At 35.4% G+C, this 17,694-nt stretch overlaps 2 protein-coding genes across 2 annotated transcripts; both read right to left on the bottom strand.

Moving 5' to 3' along the window:
- Nucleotides 1-2,879: 2,879 nt before the first annotated feature.
- On the bottom strand, nt 2,880-6,586 carry LOC139975009 (uncharacterized). Its single transcript, XM_071982599.1, has 4 exons — nt 6,075-6,586; nt 5,142-5,229; nt 4,670-4,744; nt 2,880-3,564 (listed from the first exon to the last, which is right to left on the bottom strand). The coding sequence occupies exons 1-4, from the start codon at nt 6,555-6,557 to the stop codon at nt 3,278-3,280; spliced, it is 933 nt and encodes a 310-aa protein (XP_071838700.1). The 5' UTR covers nt 6,558-6,586; the 3' UTR covers nt 2,880-3,277.
- Nucleotides 6,587-7,295: 709 nt separating this feature from the next.
- LOC139975447 (probable serine/threonine-protein kinase irlB) lies at nt 7,296-14,419 on the bottom strand. The gene is made up of 6 exons (XM_071983439.1): nt 13,891-14,419; nt 12,006-12,486; nt 10,932-11,089; nt 8,946-9,174; nt 7,753-8,090; nt 7,296-7,325 (listed from the first exon to the last, which is right to left on the bottom strand). Exons 1-6 carry the CDS (start codon nt 14,065-14,067, stop codon nt 7,296-7,298), a joined length of 1,413 nt encoding a protein of 470 aa, XP_071839540.1. The 5' UTR covers nt 14,068-14,419.
- Between the last annotated feature and the right edge of the window lie 3,275 nt (nt 14,420-17,694).

Raw genomic sequence — 17,694 nt, 5'->3', positions numbered from 1 at the left:
ATATATATATATATATATATATATATATATATTGCAATAGCTTGCCCGAATCTTTTTCAAATATATGCCCGACAATGCCATGATTTTCTTTATTTAGCATCATGATGCCCAAATATTTCTGTGTAACACCACCGCAAGCGCAGCTCATCTGGGCTACTAGCTTTTTGCACGATCAAATTTTTTAACTAGTCAACTGTATACCTGGACATTCCCGACATGAGTGTATATCAGACACATTTTTTTCATAGATGGGGGCAGTGGGGGGGGATGCGTACAAGCCTAAAAGTACAGGTTTATCATATTCTTTGTTATATTTTATTTTTTCTGTGAGACAAATTGCAGTCTTACCCGACACAGGGACAATATCCCGCCTACGTGTCGTTGAACAATGTATGTTTTTCTGGAGGTAGCTGAGTACTGTGTTAAAATAATAAATATGGTAACTAAATAGGAGCTTAAGAAATATACTGTCCTATTTTTCCCCTTCAAAATGATGTTACAATTTTTCAACTTGTAATTTACCGATATGTTAGGGAAGTGTAAATTTCTAAACTGTGAGGTTATAAAATAAAGAATGTTTAGATGCAACTTGCAAGGCCTCAGAAGTGCCGTTTCCGGCAATCTGAGAGGCACCTTTCGCCAAAAATTTTCTTGTACGCTATGCGCCAACCGATGGTGGCGCTCCGCTTAGATAGTGTCACGGGAACTTTCGAGCACAACAATTTCTGCCCCCCCTCAAACTTAAATGGTCCCCTACGCCTATGATAGAAGAACAATAATATCAGAAAAGGTTAGGAATTAGTTAAAGCTATCCTCAAAAACAGAACAATGTAACAGGCAGAGGGCCTCTATGGGAGTCAATGACTTTAACAAAACAAACTTCATCAGAAAAATTGAAGGCTATCCTAAATCATAGGCCTAGGTTCAAAGGTATTTCCATGATAAAATAGGAAAATAGAAATAAAAAATCAACAGTCATAAAATTAGCAAACCATCCCCAAACACAGGACAAAATTACATGCATAAATCCTCTATGTATGGGAGTCAATGACTATAGAATAGGAGAATATTCAAAAAGTCAGGAAATATTTGTATCCAATCTCAAGCACAGGACAATTTTATCTGGCATAGGGGCTATATTAGAGTCCAGGATTATACTACAGTTAACTTCACCGTGTAAGATGATTGAAAGCCATCCTAAATCACAGGCACTTGTTAATTGGTATGTTCTTGATGACATAGAAGAACAATTATATCAGAAAAGGTCAGGAAATATTTAAATCTATCCTCAAAAACAGAACAATGTAACAGGCAGAGGGCCTCTATGGGAGCTGTCAATGACTTTAACAAAACAAATTCATCAGAAAAATTGAAGGTTATCCTAAATCATAGGCCTAGGTTCAAAGGTATTTCCATGATAAAATAGGAAAATAGAAATAAAAAATCAAAGGTCATAAAATTAGTTAACCATCCTCAAACACAGGACGATATTACATGCATAAATCCCCTATGTATGGGTGTCAATGACTATAACACAAAAAAACAATCATTAGGAAGATTAAAGTCCTAAATCATAGGCCCCTATTCAAAGTTATTTACATGATAAAATAGGAAAATAGAAATAAAAAAATCAAAGGTCATAAAATTAGTTAACCATCCTCAAACACAGGACAAAATTACATTCATAAATCCTCTATGTATGGGAGTCAATGACTATAGAATAGGAGAACATTAAAAAAAGGAAATATTTGTACCCAATCTCAAGCACAGGACAATTTTATCTGGCATAGGGCCTATATTAGAGTCCAGGATTATACTACAGTTAACTTCACAATGCAAGATGACTAAAAGCCTTCCTAAATCACAGGCACTTGTTGATTGATATGTTCTTGATGACATTGAAGAACAGTAATAACAGAAAAGGTCAGGAAATATTTAAATCTATCCTCAAAAACAGAACAATGTAACAGGCAGAGGGCCTCTATGGGAGTCAATGACTTTAACAAAACAAACTTCATCAGAAAAATTGAAGGCTATCCTAAATCATAGGCCTAGGTTCAAAGGTATTTCCATGATAAAATAGGAAAATAGAAATAAAAAATCAACAGTCATAAAATTAGCAAACCATCCCCAAACACAGGACAAAATTACATGCATAAATCCTCTATGTATGGGAGTCAATGACTATAGAATAGGAGAATATTCAAAAAGTCAGGAAATATTTGTATCCAATCTCAAGCACAGGACAATTTTATCTGGCATAGGGCCTATATTAGAGTCCAGGATTATACTACAGTTAACTTCACCGTGTAAGATGATTGAAAGCCATCCTAAATCACAGGCACTTGTTAATTGGTATGTTCTTGATGACATAGAAGAACAATTATATCAGAAAAGGTCAGGAAATATTTAAATCTATCCTCAAAAACAGAACAATGTAACAGGCAGAGGGCCTCTATGGGAGCCAATGACATTAACAAAACAAATTTCATCAGAAAAATTGAAGGTTATCCTAAATCGTAGGCCTAGGTTCAAAGGTATTTCCATGATAAAATAGGAAAATAGAAATAAAAAATCAAAGGTCATAAAATTAGTTAACCATCCTCAAACACAGGACAAAATTACATTCATAAATCCTCTATGTATGGGAGTCAATGACTATAGAATAGGAGAATATTAAAAAAGTCAGGAAATATTTGTATCCAATCTCAAGCACAGGACAATTTTATTTAATTATATATATATATATATATATATATATATATATATATATATATATATATATATATATATATATATATATATATATATATATATATATATATATATATATATATATATATATATATTATATTTTCTGTTAACCATGGTTGCTGCCATAGAGCACTGTCAGTGAAAAATAAATTTGTGTCATCTTCAACATAACCAATGAGAAATTTTCAGAAATAAGTACATCAATATAAACATAACTTTTGAAAAGCAGAGACCCAAAGATAGACCAGGGGTCACCACAAATGAGGTCTAATGGATCAGAACTGCCTATTTAAAACATGTGAATTTTCTTTTTGTAATTGTCTTAAGGGTTTCTGATCCAGTGTAACCAATTTGCCACAGAAACCATATGCATATTTTTGTAAGAAATATATTATGGTCATTTGCATCAGACGCCTTTGTAGTGGTCTAAAGACATGTGATAGAAATATAAATGTTACTAGTATCATCACCACATGATTTCACATGCTTAGACATTTTAAACTTCACAATTGGCCCTCTTTCCCTACAATGTACTAACAAAATGATTTCCCAATGATACAAAAAGTAAAAGTAAATTGGTTTCCCCCAAAACAGAATTTGTAATGAGAAATGAACAACTCTCATGTAAATCACCTTCAGGACCGCTACTTGATTCCCCAAGCAGGGAGATGGAGTATTTGGATAAGAGAGGCTTTCCTTCTCTTCTGGTCCTTGCCCTCATTGGGCCATAATGGACACCCAAAGAGTCACCAATGATTTCGAAGTCTGCTTCTGCAAGAAGCCTGCCAGCTTTGAGGGAAGATTGTACCCCTATATTACAAAGGGATGAGAATAGACAAAACATGAAGAACCATTATCTACAGTACATTACATTTTTAATGGCTGATTTTCAGAACTTCTTAAAATCTCAAGTGCTGTACCTCTTAATTATTATAGAAATTTCCAAAACTACCATCAGCAAAGAAATAAAATTGGAAGCTTAATATCTACCATTAGCAACTGCTTTCAACATATATTCAATGAAGTAATAGCAAGAGATCATTCTCAATATATGCACATTTGCTGAGCTGAAAGACATTTGTCTATTTATGATCATTATCACTTTAAACTTCCCCTGTTCAAAATACAAGAAGTTCAGGAACCAACATGGCTCAGCAAAATTTCAAAAACTCATTCAAATGAGTGGCATGCAAAGAAGCACCCCTAATGCAAACAGGTGGACAGAACAAAATTGTTTCTTAATTTGCACGCATTAACATATCATCATTAGCTGCTGCCATACCACACATGCTCCAAGCATAAAGGAGTGAAACCTACACATATAGTCAGTATATTTCAAATTCCAATAACACACAAATGTTTTGAAACTGTATGCCCAATGCAACTTCCATTTAACTGTCTAATCACTCTCAATATGTCAAGTTACTGTGTTGTACCATATATAACTTCCATTTACAAAATGACCTGTTTCAAACAAGGATGATTATAAGTGCTTAGCAGAGAGACATATAATTGGAAACAATTCCATATTTAAAAGTTGTAACTGAAAAAGTTTTTTAAAGATAGTTCTATATGAGTTCTGCTATCACTGAAGCAACTGATGGGTGTTGCTTATTTTGGTTAACATTTTGTCCAAAGGCCAAAGCCACTCTTGAACTTTAATCTATCGTCACCCTTTGATGTTCTACAGTTTTGACTTCTTTATCCTTTTCTGCCCTGACACTGCCTTACTGAGTGACCAACATCTACATACTGAATGACTTTTGTCCTACTATATAGGGCATAGTCCTAAATCAGAAACAGAATCTTTGTACAACACTGCAGGTAAAAGGACTAATCAAGCATATGTGCAGGTGATAAGAACATATTATAAACATATATAGTCACATGGACAGACAAATTCATTTAAACTTACATGAGTAGCTCACTATCCACAATCCAGCAGCAATGCCTGTAATATACTTCATAGTTCTGGGACATTTCCCCTTTTCTGCAAAAAGATTTAAAACACAAAGTGATTTTGCTTCCTTTATTGTTTGTGAAATTACCTAATCAGTCCTTGATAAATTGTATGTACACAACCTGCACTAGTTAATAAAGTTTATGAATGACATTCAAGAAGGTCAGCCTGAGGTCAGAATTTTGACAATGTCAACAAGTGCACACTTCTAAGGGTATTAAAGAACTCCTTATCACACCCAGCAATTAAACTCAAACATGAAGATATATGTAAGAATACTGAAATCCATGAGTTTAGACATTTTATTCACATGTGCTGTTGGTTAATGATTACTTAAAAGATTTTGAAGTTACCAATAACATGAAGCGAGTTAACTAACTGATAAAAGAATGAGAAGACATTAAAATAGAGTTACAACAATACTCACCAGCAATGAGAATAACATGGGTTGTGGTACTCTCTATCATTGCAGTATATCTACAACCATGGAGGTCTGCCAGCTTCTGTATATGATTCTGTATAGCAAAATCAGATAGGTTAAAAAAAATTGAAGTGAGTATAATTTGTCACTTATAAATGTGAATATAAACCACATTTATGCTCTTAATTGAAGAGTATATTTAGGATCTTACTTTTGATCAATTTTCAAAGTCTGAAGCACAATCATGTAAATTCTAACACTAGAAATAACAGATAGTGAATAACTTTCTTTACAAGTCAGTAATATTCATATCCATGCATGCACAAAAGAGAATGTTCACATAAATGTCAAATAACCTCTTAAAGGAGTTCACAAGAGCACCAATGGTACAGTAACTCATACCATAATGACAAGTATGAATTAGAGCAGCTAATAAGAGTCCAATTAAAAACCCTTTGTCACAGCGTGAGCTGAATTTCAACCAAAGCTATTAGTATTCTGGATAATCACAAGTCTTTGACCAAAAAGTCCTTAAGATTAAAGATAAGGGCACAATAATGGACAGCCTGCACCGAATAATACAACTCACACTGCAATGAATGAATAGGCCTAACCTATATGCATATTGCATTAGCAAAGTTAAGTTTGGTATGGAGAGCAAAAATGTTTACAGTATGTTGTTTTCACTTGCCTTCAAGTTTTGAAAAGATCCCTAAATCTGCCTGTTGTTGTCAAAAATGGCTGTTGATAACCCAAACTCTGACAAAATATTCCCCAACACACGCATAAACAAAAAACTGTACAGCAATAGGAAGGATATATTTATCTCCCTTTTCATAAAAATAGCTATCAGCTGTGTGAGTGTGTCCTGACATATGCTCTTGATAACAGAAAGTTTCTTAAGTTAACACACATGTCAATGGACAGAATACCACTCACCTGCTGGAACCGATGCTTTAAGCCACTTGACACAAATGAGAATGCACTTAGGACAGTCTCTGCATCCATCTGGTCTGGCAAAGGATCACTTAGATTTTTGGTGTCTGCAGATCCACTAGGGACAGTCTCTGCATCCATTTGGTCTGGCAAAGGATCACTTTGATTTTTGGTGTCTGCAGATCCACTAAAGACAGTCTCTGCATCCATCTGGTCTGGCAAAGGATCACTTTGATTTTTGGTGTCTGCAGATCCACTAGGGACAGTCTCTGCATCCATTTGGTCTGGCAAAGGATCACTTTGATTTTTGGTGTCTGCAGATCCACTAGGGACAGTCTCTGCATACATCTGGTCTGGCAAAGGATCACTTTGATTTTTGGTGTCTGCAGATCCACTAGGGACAGTCTCTGCATCCATTTGGTCTGGCAAAGGATCACTTTGATTTTTGGTGTCTGCAGATCCACTAAAGACAGTCTCTGCATCCATCTGGTCTGGCAAAGGATCACTTTGATTTTTGGTGTCTGCAGATCCACTAGGGACAGTCTCTGCATCCATTTGGTCTGGCAAAGGATCACTTTGATTTTTGGTGCATGCAGATCCACTATAGGGACAGTCTCTGAATCCATCTGGTCTGGCAAAGGATCACTTTGATTTTTGGTGTCTGCAGATCCACTAAAGACAGTCTCTGCATCCATCTGGTCTGGCAAAGGATCACTTTGATTTTTGGTGTCTGCAGATCCACTAAAGACAGTCTCTGCATCCATCTGGTCTGGCAAAGGATCACTTTGATTTTTGGTGTCTGCAGATCCACTAGGGACAGTATCTGCATCCATCTGGTCTGGCAAAGGATCACTTTGATATTTGGTGTCTGCAGATCCACTAGGGACAGTCTCTGCATCCATTTGGTCTGGCAAAGGATCACTTTGATTTTTGGTGCATGCAGATCCACTAGGGACAGTCTCTGAATCCATCTGGTCTGGCAAAGGATCACTTTGATTTTTGGTGTCTGCAGATCCACTAAAGACAGTCTCTGCATCCATCTGGTCTGGCAAAGGATCACTTTGATTTTTGGTGTCTGCAGATCCACTAAAGACAGTCTCTGCATCCATCTGGTCTGGCAAAGGATCACTTTGATTTTTGGTGTCTGCAGATCCACTAGGGACAGTATCTGCATCCATCTGGTCTGGCAAAGGATCACTTTGATTTTTGGTGCATGCAGATCCACTATAGGGACAGTCTCTGAATCCATCTGGTCTGGCAAAGGATCACTTTGATTTTTGGTGTCTGCAGATCCACTAAAGACAGTCTCTGCATCCATCTGGTCTGGCAAAGGATCACTTTGATTTTTGGTGTCTGCAGATCCACTAGGGACAGTCTCTGCATCCATTTGGTCTGGCAAAGGATCACTTTGATTTTTGGTGTCTGCAGATCCACTAGGGACAGTCTCTGCATACATCTGGTCTGGCAAAGGATCACTTTGATTTTTGGTGTCTGCAGATCCACTAAAGACAGTCTCTGCATCCATCTGGTCTGGCAAAGGATCACTTTGATTTTTGGTGTCTGCAGATCCACTAGGGAGTCTCTGCATCCATCTGGTCTGGCAAAGGATCACTTTGATTTTTGGTGTCTGCAGATCCACTAGGGACAGTCTCTGCATCCATTTGGTCTGGCAAAGGATCACTTTGATTTTTGGTGCATGCAGATCCACTATAGGGACAGTCTCTGAATCCATCTGGTCTGGCAAAGGATCACTTTGATTTTTGGTGTCTGCAGATCCACTAAAGACAGTCTCTGCATCCATCTGGTCTGGCAAAGGATCACTTTGATTTTTGGTGTCTGCAGATCCACTAGGGACAGTATCTGCATCCATCTGGTCTGGCAAAGGATCACTTTGATTTTTGGTGTCTGCAGATCCACTAGGGACAGTCTCTGCATCCATTTGGTCTAGCAAAGGATCACTTTGATTTTTGGTGTCTGAACAATATTGTATGGTGCAACTATCAGGATTGAGATGATTTTCTAAAAAAGAAAAAATAATTGAATATGATAACAACACAAAGATCAGAGTGATTTTCGACATAGCCGAAGTGGCCAATGGTTCATATAAACAGGCCATCTATTGGCAGATTTGATGCCCCAAAACAGTGAACAATTAAACAGATACATGCCTGCTTATATGCAAACATTTTGTAAAATCAACTTTTAATCAAACTCGTCCTTGAATTGCAATATATATATTTATATATATATATATGCCTCTTGATCATTCAACTTAATTAGTATTCAACTGATGAATTCCAAAGACAGTAGAATCCTACAATCCAGCTGCATAGTCACTTGCAAAATTCATAAAGACTTTCAAATTAATTGATATAGAAATGTAATAACAAGCATTTACAAATATCCCAAGCTGAGAACAATTGGGAATTGTGCAGTTTTAATTGTATGGCACTGCTCCAGCATTACTGCACTGTTACTTGTCTTTGACTGTGTTCTTGGTACATATTTGTAAGTATATATGCTATATTTGTGGGTTGGTTCCAACAATCTATTTAATGACACAACTTTTGTGGCCTTACTATATGCTCTGTAAGAACTAAAAGCTTGTGAAACAAGAAATGTAGGTGAGCTCCAAAACAATATTTACATTCAAAACAAACAATACATGAAAACTCTGAAAAGCACTTTCTGAGAGGTATACGTACCTTTGACAGTTTTGAATTCATATTTATACCGTACTTTCATACTTTAAACATACCAGTTTTTAAGAATTGCTTCTTAATCTGCTTTCACCTAACCAACCCTAAATCAAGCAGTGTTGAAGGTTTTACTCAGTCAATGCTGAGGCATAGAAGTTTTAGCCTAATAACTTACCCTCATAAAATGCTATGCAATCCTCAATAGTGGGCCTCAGTTTTTCATCCCTGTTAAGCATGTTTTCCAATAGTGGCTGAAAAGTGTCATGTGTTCCAAGATGTTTAAGGCTATATTGACCCTTTTTCATGTTTGTCACCACACCTTCTGGCTGATCAGTGTAAGGCACTGTGGTTTCGAATGGGACATGTCCATCACTCAAAATGTAATACATGAGGCATGCCAACATCTGAAAGAAGGAAAAATACTTACAAAATAATTAAAATTGATCATAACTTTCAAATGTATTGTTTAAATTGTATGTTAATCAATTTCAAAAAGTGAGATTGAAGATTTCCTTTTTTTTCAAGACCGTCTCCTTAGTAGTGGATCCATAACTAACGTACCGCTGAAAATCATTTTGAAAATTGACTGTTTAATGATTTATGGCATAAAAAAAGTAAAAATATTGTATAATAATGTTGTCAGATTGCTGCCAGTTTCCTGTACAGTAGAGATGCTTGTGGCATTTGTCTTCACAGAAATAACTAAATAGATAGTGGTGCAGTAGTTGTGTGGAGACAGGTTAGTGAGAAGTGAAGTCAATTTTAAAGATTTCCACCATCCAGTGACTAACATATTTTGCATTGCTTATGGGGAAAAAATCACTGCAAACCAGTTGTTTTAGGTATCATGCACTCAACTTTTACAAAATGTTATGGTTATGATCGCATGGATAGTTATGCAATTGGTTTTGAAGGACAGAAACCTGTTAAAGTTTTATGTGTACATTATACAGTCTGTGCAATCATGATATTTTGGGATGTTGGGCCAAATTCTCTGTGTATCAGATAGTAATTAGAATGCAAGGCAAGCACATGTCGAGGTAATACAATGCAACACAATTACATTTTCAATTGAAAATTTGTTTGGGAAGTGTTTTATTATACAAATAATTTATTTTAGCATAAAAGAGTCATTTGATAACATGGTGTTTATAATCTAAGAAGAAAAGAGAGGTTGTTGCATGGATGAGTAGTTAGATCTATGTAGATTGGACAAGGTGTTTTCATAACAGTTATTAAGATTGATTATTTGTAATCTATGTAACACTAAGTAGGAGTAAAGTGGAGAAGCGTTATACTCCTTACCCAATTCCATGCTTTATCACTGATCAGAAGTAGTCTTGAAAATAACATGGAGTTAACAATATTCAAGAATGAGGCATATGAATAATAGATTCCACAATCACATTACCAGAGGTGACCGTCCACCAAACAGTGACCCTTCTTAATTTGCAAATAAGCTAACAGGGCTAAATAAACCTTCCATCGCAAAAAGTATTACTGTCATGGCAAATGAAGTTATCCCATGACTTATGGAGTGCATGGCAAAACAATGTGAAATCACCCACAGTTGTCTCATTTCCAATTTTCAATTGTGACTTATAATCATTGTACAAATGTACTGTAAGTCCTTTAGTGTAAAACAAGAACTTGTATTGTTTTCTCTCGTCATCTTTCTTTACCAGGAAAACTTTCTGTCTCTACGGGAAAATCCTACTGTCCCAAAATCAAGAGCTTGTCCATTCTATTGATTTTTTTGTGACAAAATATATAATAGTCAACTCTTCAAAGAGGGCTTCACTGTTCATATATTATTGACCTAACAGTAATTGTATGAAAGCAATAGCAGGATCATTGCAAAAGCTATCACATTTTATTTTGATATCTTGAAAATGAAATATATATACTTATAATGTAATTAACATGTCTAATCTCAAGGAAGTGGTATGTAAGTGCAACCAACATAATGACATAAAGAACAGGCTGGATAAAGTGGTATATACTTCACTATTCCCTCGTTAAACAAACGCTGGCTGAAACAGACAGTTTAAATCAATTTGTGAGTAATTTTTTGGCTGCCAAGATATATTTAAGTAGCTTGACAGTGGCTCAAATACAGCAGCAATCCTGTTAATCAAAGCAAATAGTTGTTATGTCTCACCTGGATATCAGATGACTTCTTGTATCGGCAACGATTGTTGCTGGTGTTTTCAGGACTTGTCGAGCAGAGAGTTCCCATTGCTTTTGTAAGAAGGGTAGTGCCATGGGTAAATTGTCTAGAAATACCAAAATCTCCCAGAAGTATCTTTTCATTGTGATCTATGAACAAACAAAAGCAATTAATGTGCAATTAGTATAGACAAATAAATCCATAAAAGACAATTTGATTTCTGCACAGAAAGGTGACTATTGTTACTTTTACATTACTAATAAAATAAAATTATACCTTTATACATGATTTTCTGTTTTAATTGAAGCTGTAAAGCTATTAAATTAAAAGTTTCTTCTACATGATTTTAAAACCACTACAATGTTTGTGGACATTTACAAATTTAATTCTACCTCATTTGCTCGGTGGTACTTTTCCTCACTGAGACTTTAAATAATATATATTGCTTATTTTGGCGAATAAGAAAGAACCACTGGGAGGTATTCCTTTATATAATTCCCATTATGCATTTGATGTTAACAGACTGAAAGAATATGAATTGCCTATTTCTTTGCCTGTGTGATCCTGTAATCACACCTTTATCTTTATCTCTGTTTACAAGCAAGCAGATTGTTTTGATATTCAATTTACTAGTTGGCTGTTGGGCAGCCCTGAATGACACTCACATAGCAAATTGTAATGTAAACAAAAGTTATCATTCTTAATGTTTAAATGAAAATTTCAAATTTTTCTAGCACTATGTGTATTAACCAAAAATTTGGAATGAATAACATCATTCAAAAGATTTGACTGTAAAATATAAATCAATACTGAGAGTGATAACTTGAAGGCAAACTGGGACTAACAGTTTTAGCATGCTTAAAATTGAGGGCAATTCTCATTGACCTGTGACCAAAATTACAATCATGCATGGCTCTTCTGCTGCTGTTGGTTTTTGTAATGCTGTGCAAAAGTTGTGTTGAATTTGATACAAACAAGTTAATGACCAGCACCATGGAATGGAAATCTCTAATACTCAATACAACATTCTGAAATGACTCTCAAACAAGCCCTGTGACTGCTTACCTAAGAGAACATTACTTGGTTTCAAGTCCCGGTGGAGAATGTTCAGTTGATGCAATTCTGCAATGCCGAGCATAAGTTGATAAGTTAGAGATGCTCTTTTGTTTGCTGTGAGCTGAGGTCTTAATGGGTTCCCCTTGTTTTCAATTATTTCCTCTAAGTTATATTCACAAAGGGGTGAAGCTAAATAGAGAAAGTCATCATCTTCTTCCGAAAGTGTGTTTCTTAACAAATGCTTTGATCCTTGCATGCCCTCATTAAGCACTTTATTCATAGTTTGTTCCATAGAGTGGGTGCCCTGGTTCAGTCTTTTGATTGCTACAGGCCATTGCTCATCTACCAGTCCAATGAAAATTTGTGCGCCATTGCTACCATCAGCAATTTTGTACTGCCTGCTGAAAGAAAGTCGCCCAATTGACTTGAAACAAACTCCAGAGTCTTTGTTTAGGAGCTGCTCTAACTGATGAGCCCATCGCTGTTGGTTCTAATAAAGAACAAAAATCAATTGCATTAAATCAATTTCTAACAAAACACTGACTTGAGGGAAAGAACATCCAACAGTTATTTTAACATAACTTCACCCAAGAGACCTGTATATGCTAATTAGGTAAACACTTTACACTCAGGTGGCCATGATTTTAAAACGTAAATGTAACAGACAGGTTAGAATCCACCCTCAAACACAGGACCATAGTAAGGGTCATTAGGTATACACTGTACATTCAGTAGCCATATAAAAGTAACTGTAACAGACAGGTTAGAATCCACCCACAAACACAGGACCATGGTAAGGGTCATTAGGTTTACACTGTACATTCAGTAGCCATGAAAAAGTAACTGTAACAGACAGGTTAGAATCCACCCTCAAACACAGGACCATAGTAAGGGTCATTAGGTATACACTGTACATTCAGTAGCCATATAAAAGTAACTGTAACAGACAGGTTAGAATCCACCCTCAAACACAGGACCATAGTAAGGGTCATTAGGTATACACTGTACATTCAGTAGCCATATAAAAGTAACTGTAACAGACAGGTTAGAATCCACCCACAAACACAGGACCATGGTAAGGGTCATTAGGTTTACACTGTACATTCAGTAGCCATGAAAAAGTAACTGTAACAGACAGGTTAGAATCCACCCTCAAACACAGGACCATAGTAAGGGTCATTAGGTATACACTGTACATTCAGTAGCCATATAAAAGTAACTGTAACGGTTAGAATCCACCCTCAAACACAGGACCATGGTAAGGGTCATTAGGTATACACTGTACATTCAGTAGCCATATAAAAGTAACTGTAACAGACAGGTTACTGTAGAATCCACCCTCAAACACAGGACCATAGTAAGGGTCATGAGTATACACTGTACATTCAGGTGGTCATATAAAAGTAACTGTAACAGACAGGTTAGAATCCACCCTCAAACACAGGACCATAGTAAGGGTCATTAGGTATACACTGTACGTTTAGGTGGATATGATTTGACAAAGTCAATGTAACAGCGAGGTTAGAATCCACTCTCAAACACTAGACCATCATTAAAGGTTTTTGTTTTCTAACTACCACAGATATCCTGAATTAATCAGTCATATTTAAGTCCACAGTCTACAAACCAAGGACCATATTGAAGGTGTATACTTGAAAATATAGGAGGCTAATGAATAAACTTCAATTCATTGGAATCTATGCTCAACAATGTCTTCATCCAAATAAAGTTTGCTAGACAAACACAGGCAGAAGTATGTACACTTGTAAGATAGTCTTAACACTTCTATTTACAGATCCTTGCATGAATTGTCTCTACGAAGCTTTTACTACAATGTTATGTTAGCAGTATTTTGAAGATTGCTATTTCCAGTAGAAAAACATTTGTTACTCACCTGAAATGGTTTAATATTATCTGCATGATCTCTTTCATCCATTGTTTCATCTCCATTCCATGATTCTTTGTCACTCTCTGTTTCTTTTCTATTCTTGGCTGCATTGATGGAAACCTTAATTAAAGTAATTAACACCATTAAGCGACATGATTGAGACCAAGAGCCGCATGGCATCATGATTGGGACAGTCAATCAAGAAAAAGGCAAGGATTTTGTGTACTAGGCTAAAAGAAAGCAATCTTTTGCAACCCCAAAATTAATACAACATGTCAGCAATTACGAATAAGAGAAGAACCCCCTTGTCATAAACATTTCATGGTTAGGGTATTGGGCCATTCAGTGCAATATTTAAGATAATCATGTCACACTTCGAGGGACTATAGATATTAGTTCCTTGTTTGGAAGTTTGTTTAAATACAGATGATGCACCTTTGCTGTGCACATATACTCTATGTGCAACATTAAAACAACACAAACTACCTTTAAATATGTTTATTACAGCTAGATAACAACTTGAACATGTTTGTATACATCCAACTTTAACAGGTAAGTGTAAATAAGAATTTTCACATCCATCCATAACTTCATTTAAGAAAACTACTCAAACTGTAGTTTTGCTTGGTACAGTATATGACATTGAAGGAGTGGGTACTACGCACCTTAGACTGTTGCTGCAGCCATGGTAGGTGTTTGACTCCATAGTTGTATAGCAGCTCTTCCGCTTCTTGAATATCACAAAGTGCAAATAAACACAATGCAGGAGTGCCTTCAATGTCAACTACAGTTAGCTTAACGTTCAATTCATCTTTTTAGCCATGGTTCACGAAGCGCCCAAATGTTGGTCCAATACTTGGTTCTTCTGAAGCATTCAATACTGTGAAAATAAATATAAATATAAATATAAATAAATATATAAATAAATAAATTAATATATATATATATATATATATATATATATATATATATATATATATATATATATATATATATAAATATATATATATAAATATATATATATTTATATATATATTATATTTATATATATTTATATTTATATATATATGTATAAATATATATATTTATTATATTTAGAAAATATATTGGAATCTTCGGCCCCCCTGGGACTTTCGTCTACACACTTGGCAGTCGAATGAAAAGTACAAAGTGTAACACAATGAAAGTATGACGCTAGGTAAGTGTAAATGGCATTAATGGAATTTGAACCAAATAACCCATGACTATACAGGAAGCGGATTAAGGAGCAAAGAACGGATTACATATGTTTGTAGAACTGATAGTTGTTAAGGGGTCCTAAGTCTTTGCTGAGGCCGGTGATGTCAGACTTTATACGAAAGATTCAATCGATTTCTTTACTATCAGTTCAGGCTTTCACAGTTTATTGGTGATATTATGGCAACAAAACTCCTTTCATTCCTCAACTGAAAATGTGTATTTCATTTTCGGACTGAAAACGTGTATTTTATTTTCGGACTGAAAACGTGTATTTTATTTTCGGACTGAAAACGTGTATTTCATTTTCGGACTGAAAACTTGTCGGACTGAAAACTTGTCGGACTGAGGGTTGTACCCCACCTGTACAACAGTCCAATGACCATGGCACTGTATTGATATCTTACCACTTCCTTTTGAGAACTTGGAGAAATGGTATGGCAGAGAAAAGGGATGCAGATTGCAAAGGCTTTGCTAATGAAGGCAAAGTAAAGTGGACAAGATCCATACCTAGCTATTAGACTACAGGAATACACCAAGAGATAATATTCTCGAATCACCTGTACAACGACTGTTTGGACGAAGGACAAAGACCCTACTTCCAACAACTGAACATTTACTCTAGCCAAAAATACTGAAGCCAGAGACAGTACACAAAAGACTAGTAGAGAAGAAACAAACACAAAAAAAAAACCTATTTTGACAGACAGACAAAGATATTACCAGAACTGCAACCAGGAGATAATGTTCACATATACAGACTGACAAAAGTTGGAAACCAGTCACTATTGTATCTAATGCTGAACAGCCCAAATCATACTATGTAGAGACAGGTGAAGGTGTACAGTATAGACGCAACCGCAAACATTTACTTCAAACTGGTGAAACATTTAGCTATGACGACAATGATATAGTTAATTCTGACAATGAACAAACCTCTTCAGAGGACCAAACCACGAACACTTATTTATGAAGAAGTATTAGAGCAAAGACAAAACCACGTTGGCACAGTGACTATGAAATGTGACCAAAGGAATTTAATTATTTCTGATAGTGAAGCGATAGTCATTTGGTAACCTAGAACCAGTTGTCAAATCTTTGCTAGAAATTGACTTTATGGTTATGCAGTGTTAGGTAAAAGTATATTTTTTTCTCATCCGAGTCCTTAAATTTATTTTAACTGAAAAGGGGAGATGTAACATGTTGTACTCATTCTACAGTATTTTACTTTACACCTCCCTTTAGCAACCACAATATGTCCTGTTGTAACCACCAACCTACCTTAAGAAGCATGGGGCTGTGGTCACTCTCAGGAATGTTGTATATGACATATATATGATGCATGTTAGTAGAAGTAGTTAAGAACAATGAATCTGTTATAATGACACACTCTGAATGCAGTAGTCAAATGAAAAATCCTCAAAGTTTGGGATTTTTACAAAAAAACGTTTTTGCCTGTTTTGATGTTCCATGTGTTTTGAGCCTGGGTATTGTACTGTACTTCAAGGTTATTCAATTCAATACTGTGCAGTTTTTAATTTCATATTAAAAAAATACTATTTGCAATGTACTTGTCTGCTCCTGGTTGAATTCATTTAATTAGAAGACTTAAAAAATGAATTTCAACCAGTACATACATGTATGTACAGTGTGTACAGTACATACACTGCACTGGGTGTATATGTACGGAGTGCCATGAGTGCCAGAAGACTATGTTTAAACCTAACACTAATATACACACTGTACATATTCAAATGGTTAAATTAGAAGACTTTACTATAAAATGAATTTCAGCTAGTACATACATCTATGTACAGTGTGTACAGTACATACACTGTACTGGGAGTATATGTGCAGTGTGTATATTAGTGTTAGGTTTAAACATAGTCTTCTGGCACTCATGGCACTCCGTACATATACATCCAGTACAGTGTATGTACTGTACACATTGTACATACATATGTATGTACTGGTTGAAATCCCAAACTTTGAGGATTTTTCATTTCAAAATAAGGCAAAACACCCTCCTGAAATTTTTTGTACAAACAGGGTGGTACTATATCTCTTCCAGAAAAATTATCAGATTTTTTTAATTTGACACGTTTTGAGTTATTGGCCGTCAAATACGACCTCTTTTGTACATCTGAGCAACTTAACAACTTCATAAATTAATATTGAGAACAGCTAGAACCCTGAAATTTGTTAAGGTGTAAGAACTTTATACTAATAATTAAAGTATAAAGCCTTGACAGCTCTAACATGGTTACTTTGGTAAAAAATTAGCATCAAAACCCCTACCTCATGCTGAATCGCATCATGAAATAGCAACTTAAGAGTTGCACAACTTGCAAACATATTATAGGAAAGCATTGTTATCATTATTTTGTAATGTTTATACTAGAAATAATAACATCTGAAAGAATTAAGTACCCTGAAGCAATGGTTTAGGAGCAATTCATCACTAAAAATGGCACATTTTTTAGTGAAAAGTACAAAAATCGAATATTTTGACACTTTTAAGTTGACCTAACTCAACAAGACAATATTTTTGTAGCCTAATTTTTTACTTTCCTG

Source organism: Apostichopus japonicus, chromosome 10 (genome assembly GCF_037975245.1).
Source record: "Apostichopus japonicus isolate 1M-3 chromosome 10, ASM3797524v1, whole genome shotgun sequence".
Taxonomy (NCBI): Eukaryota; Metazoa; Echinodermata; class Holothuroidea; order Aspidochirotida; family Stichopodidae; genus Apostichopus; species Apostichopus japonicus.
This window is presented reverse-complemented; position numbering and strand designations above follow the sequence as displayed.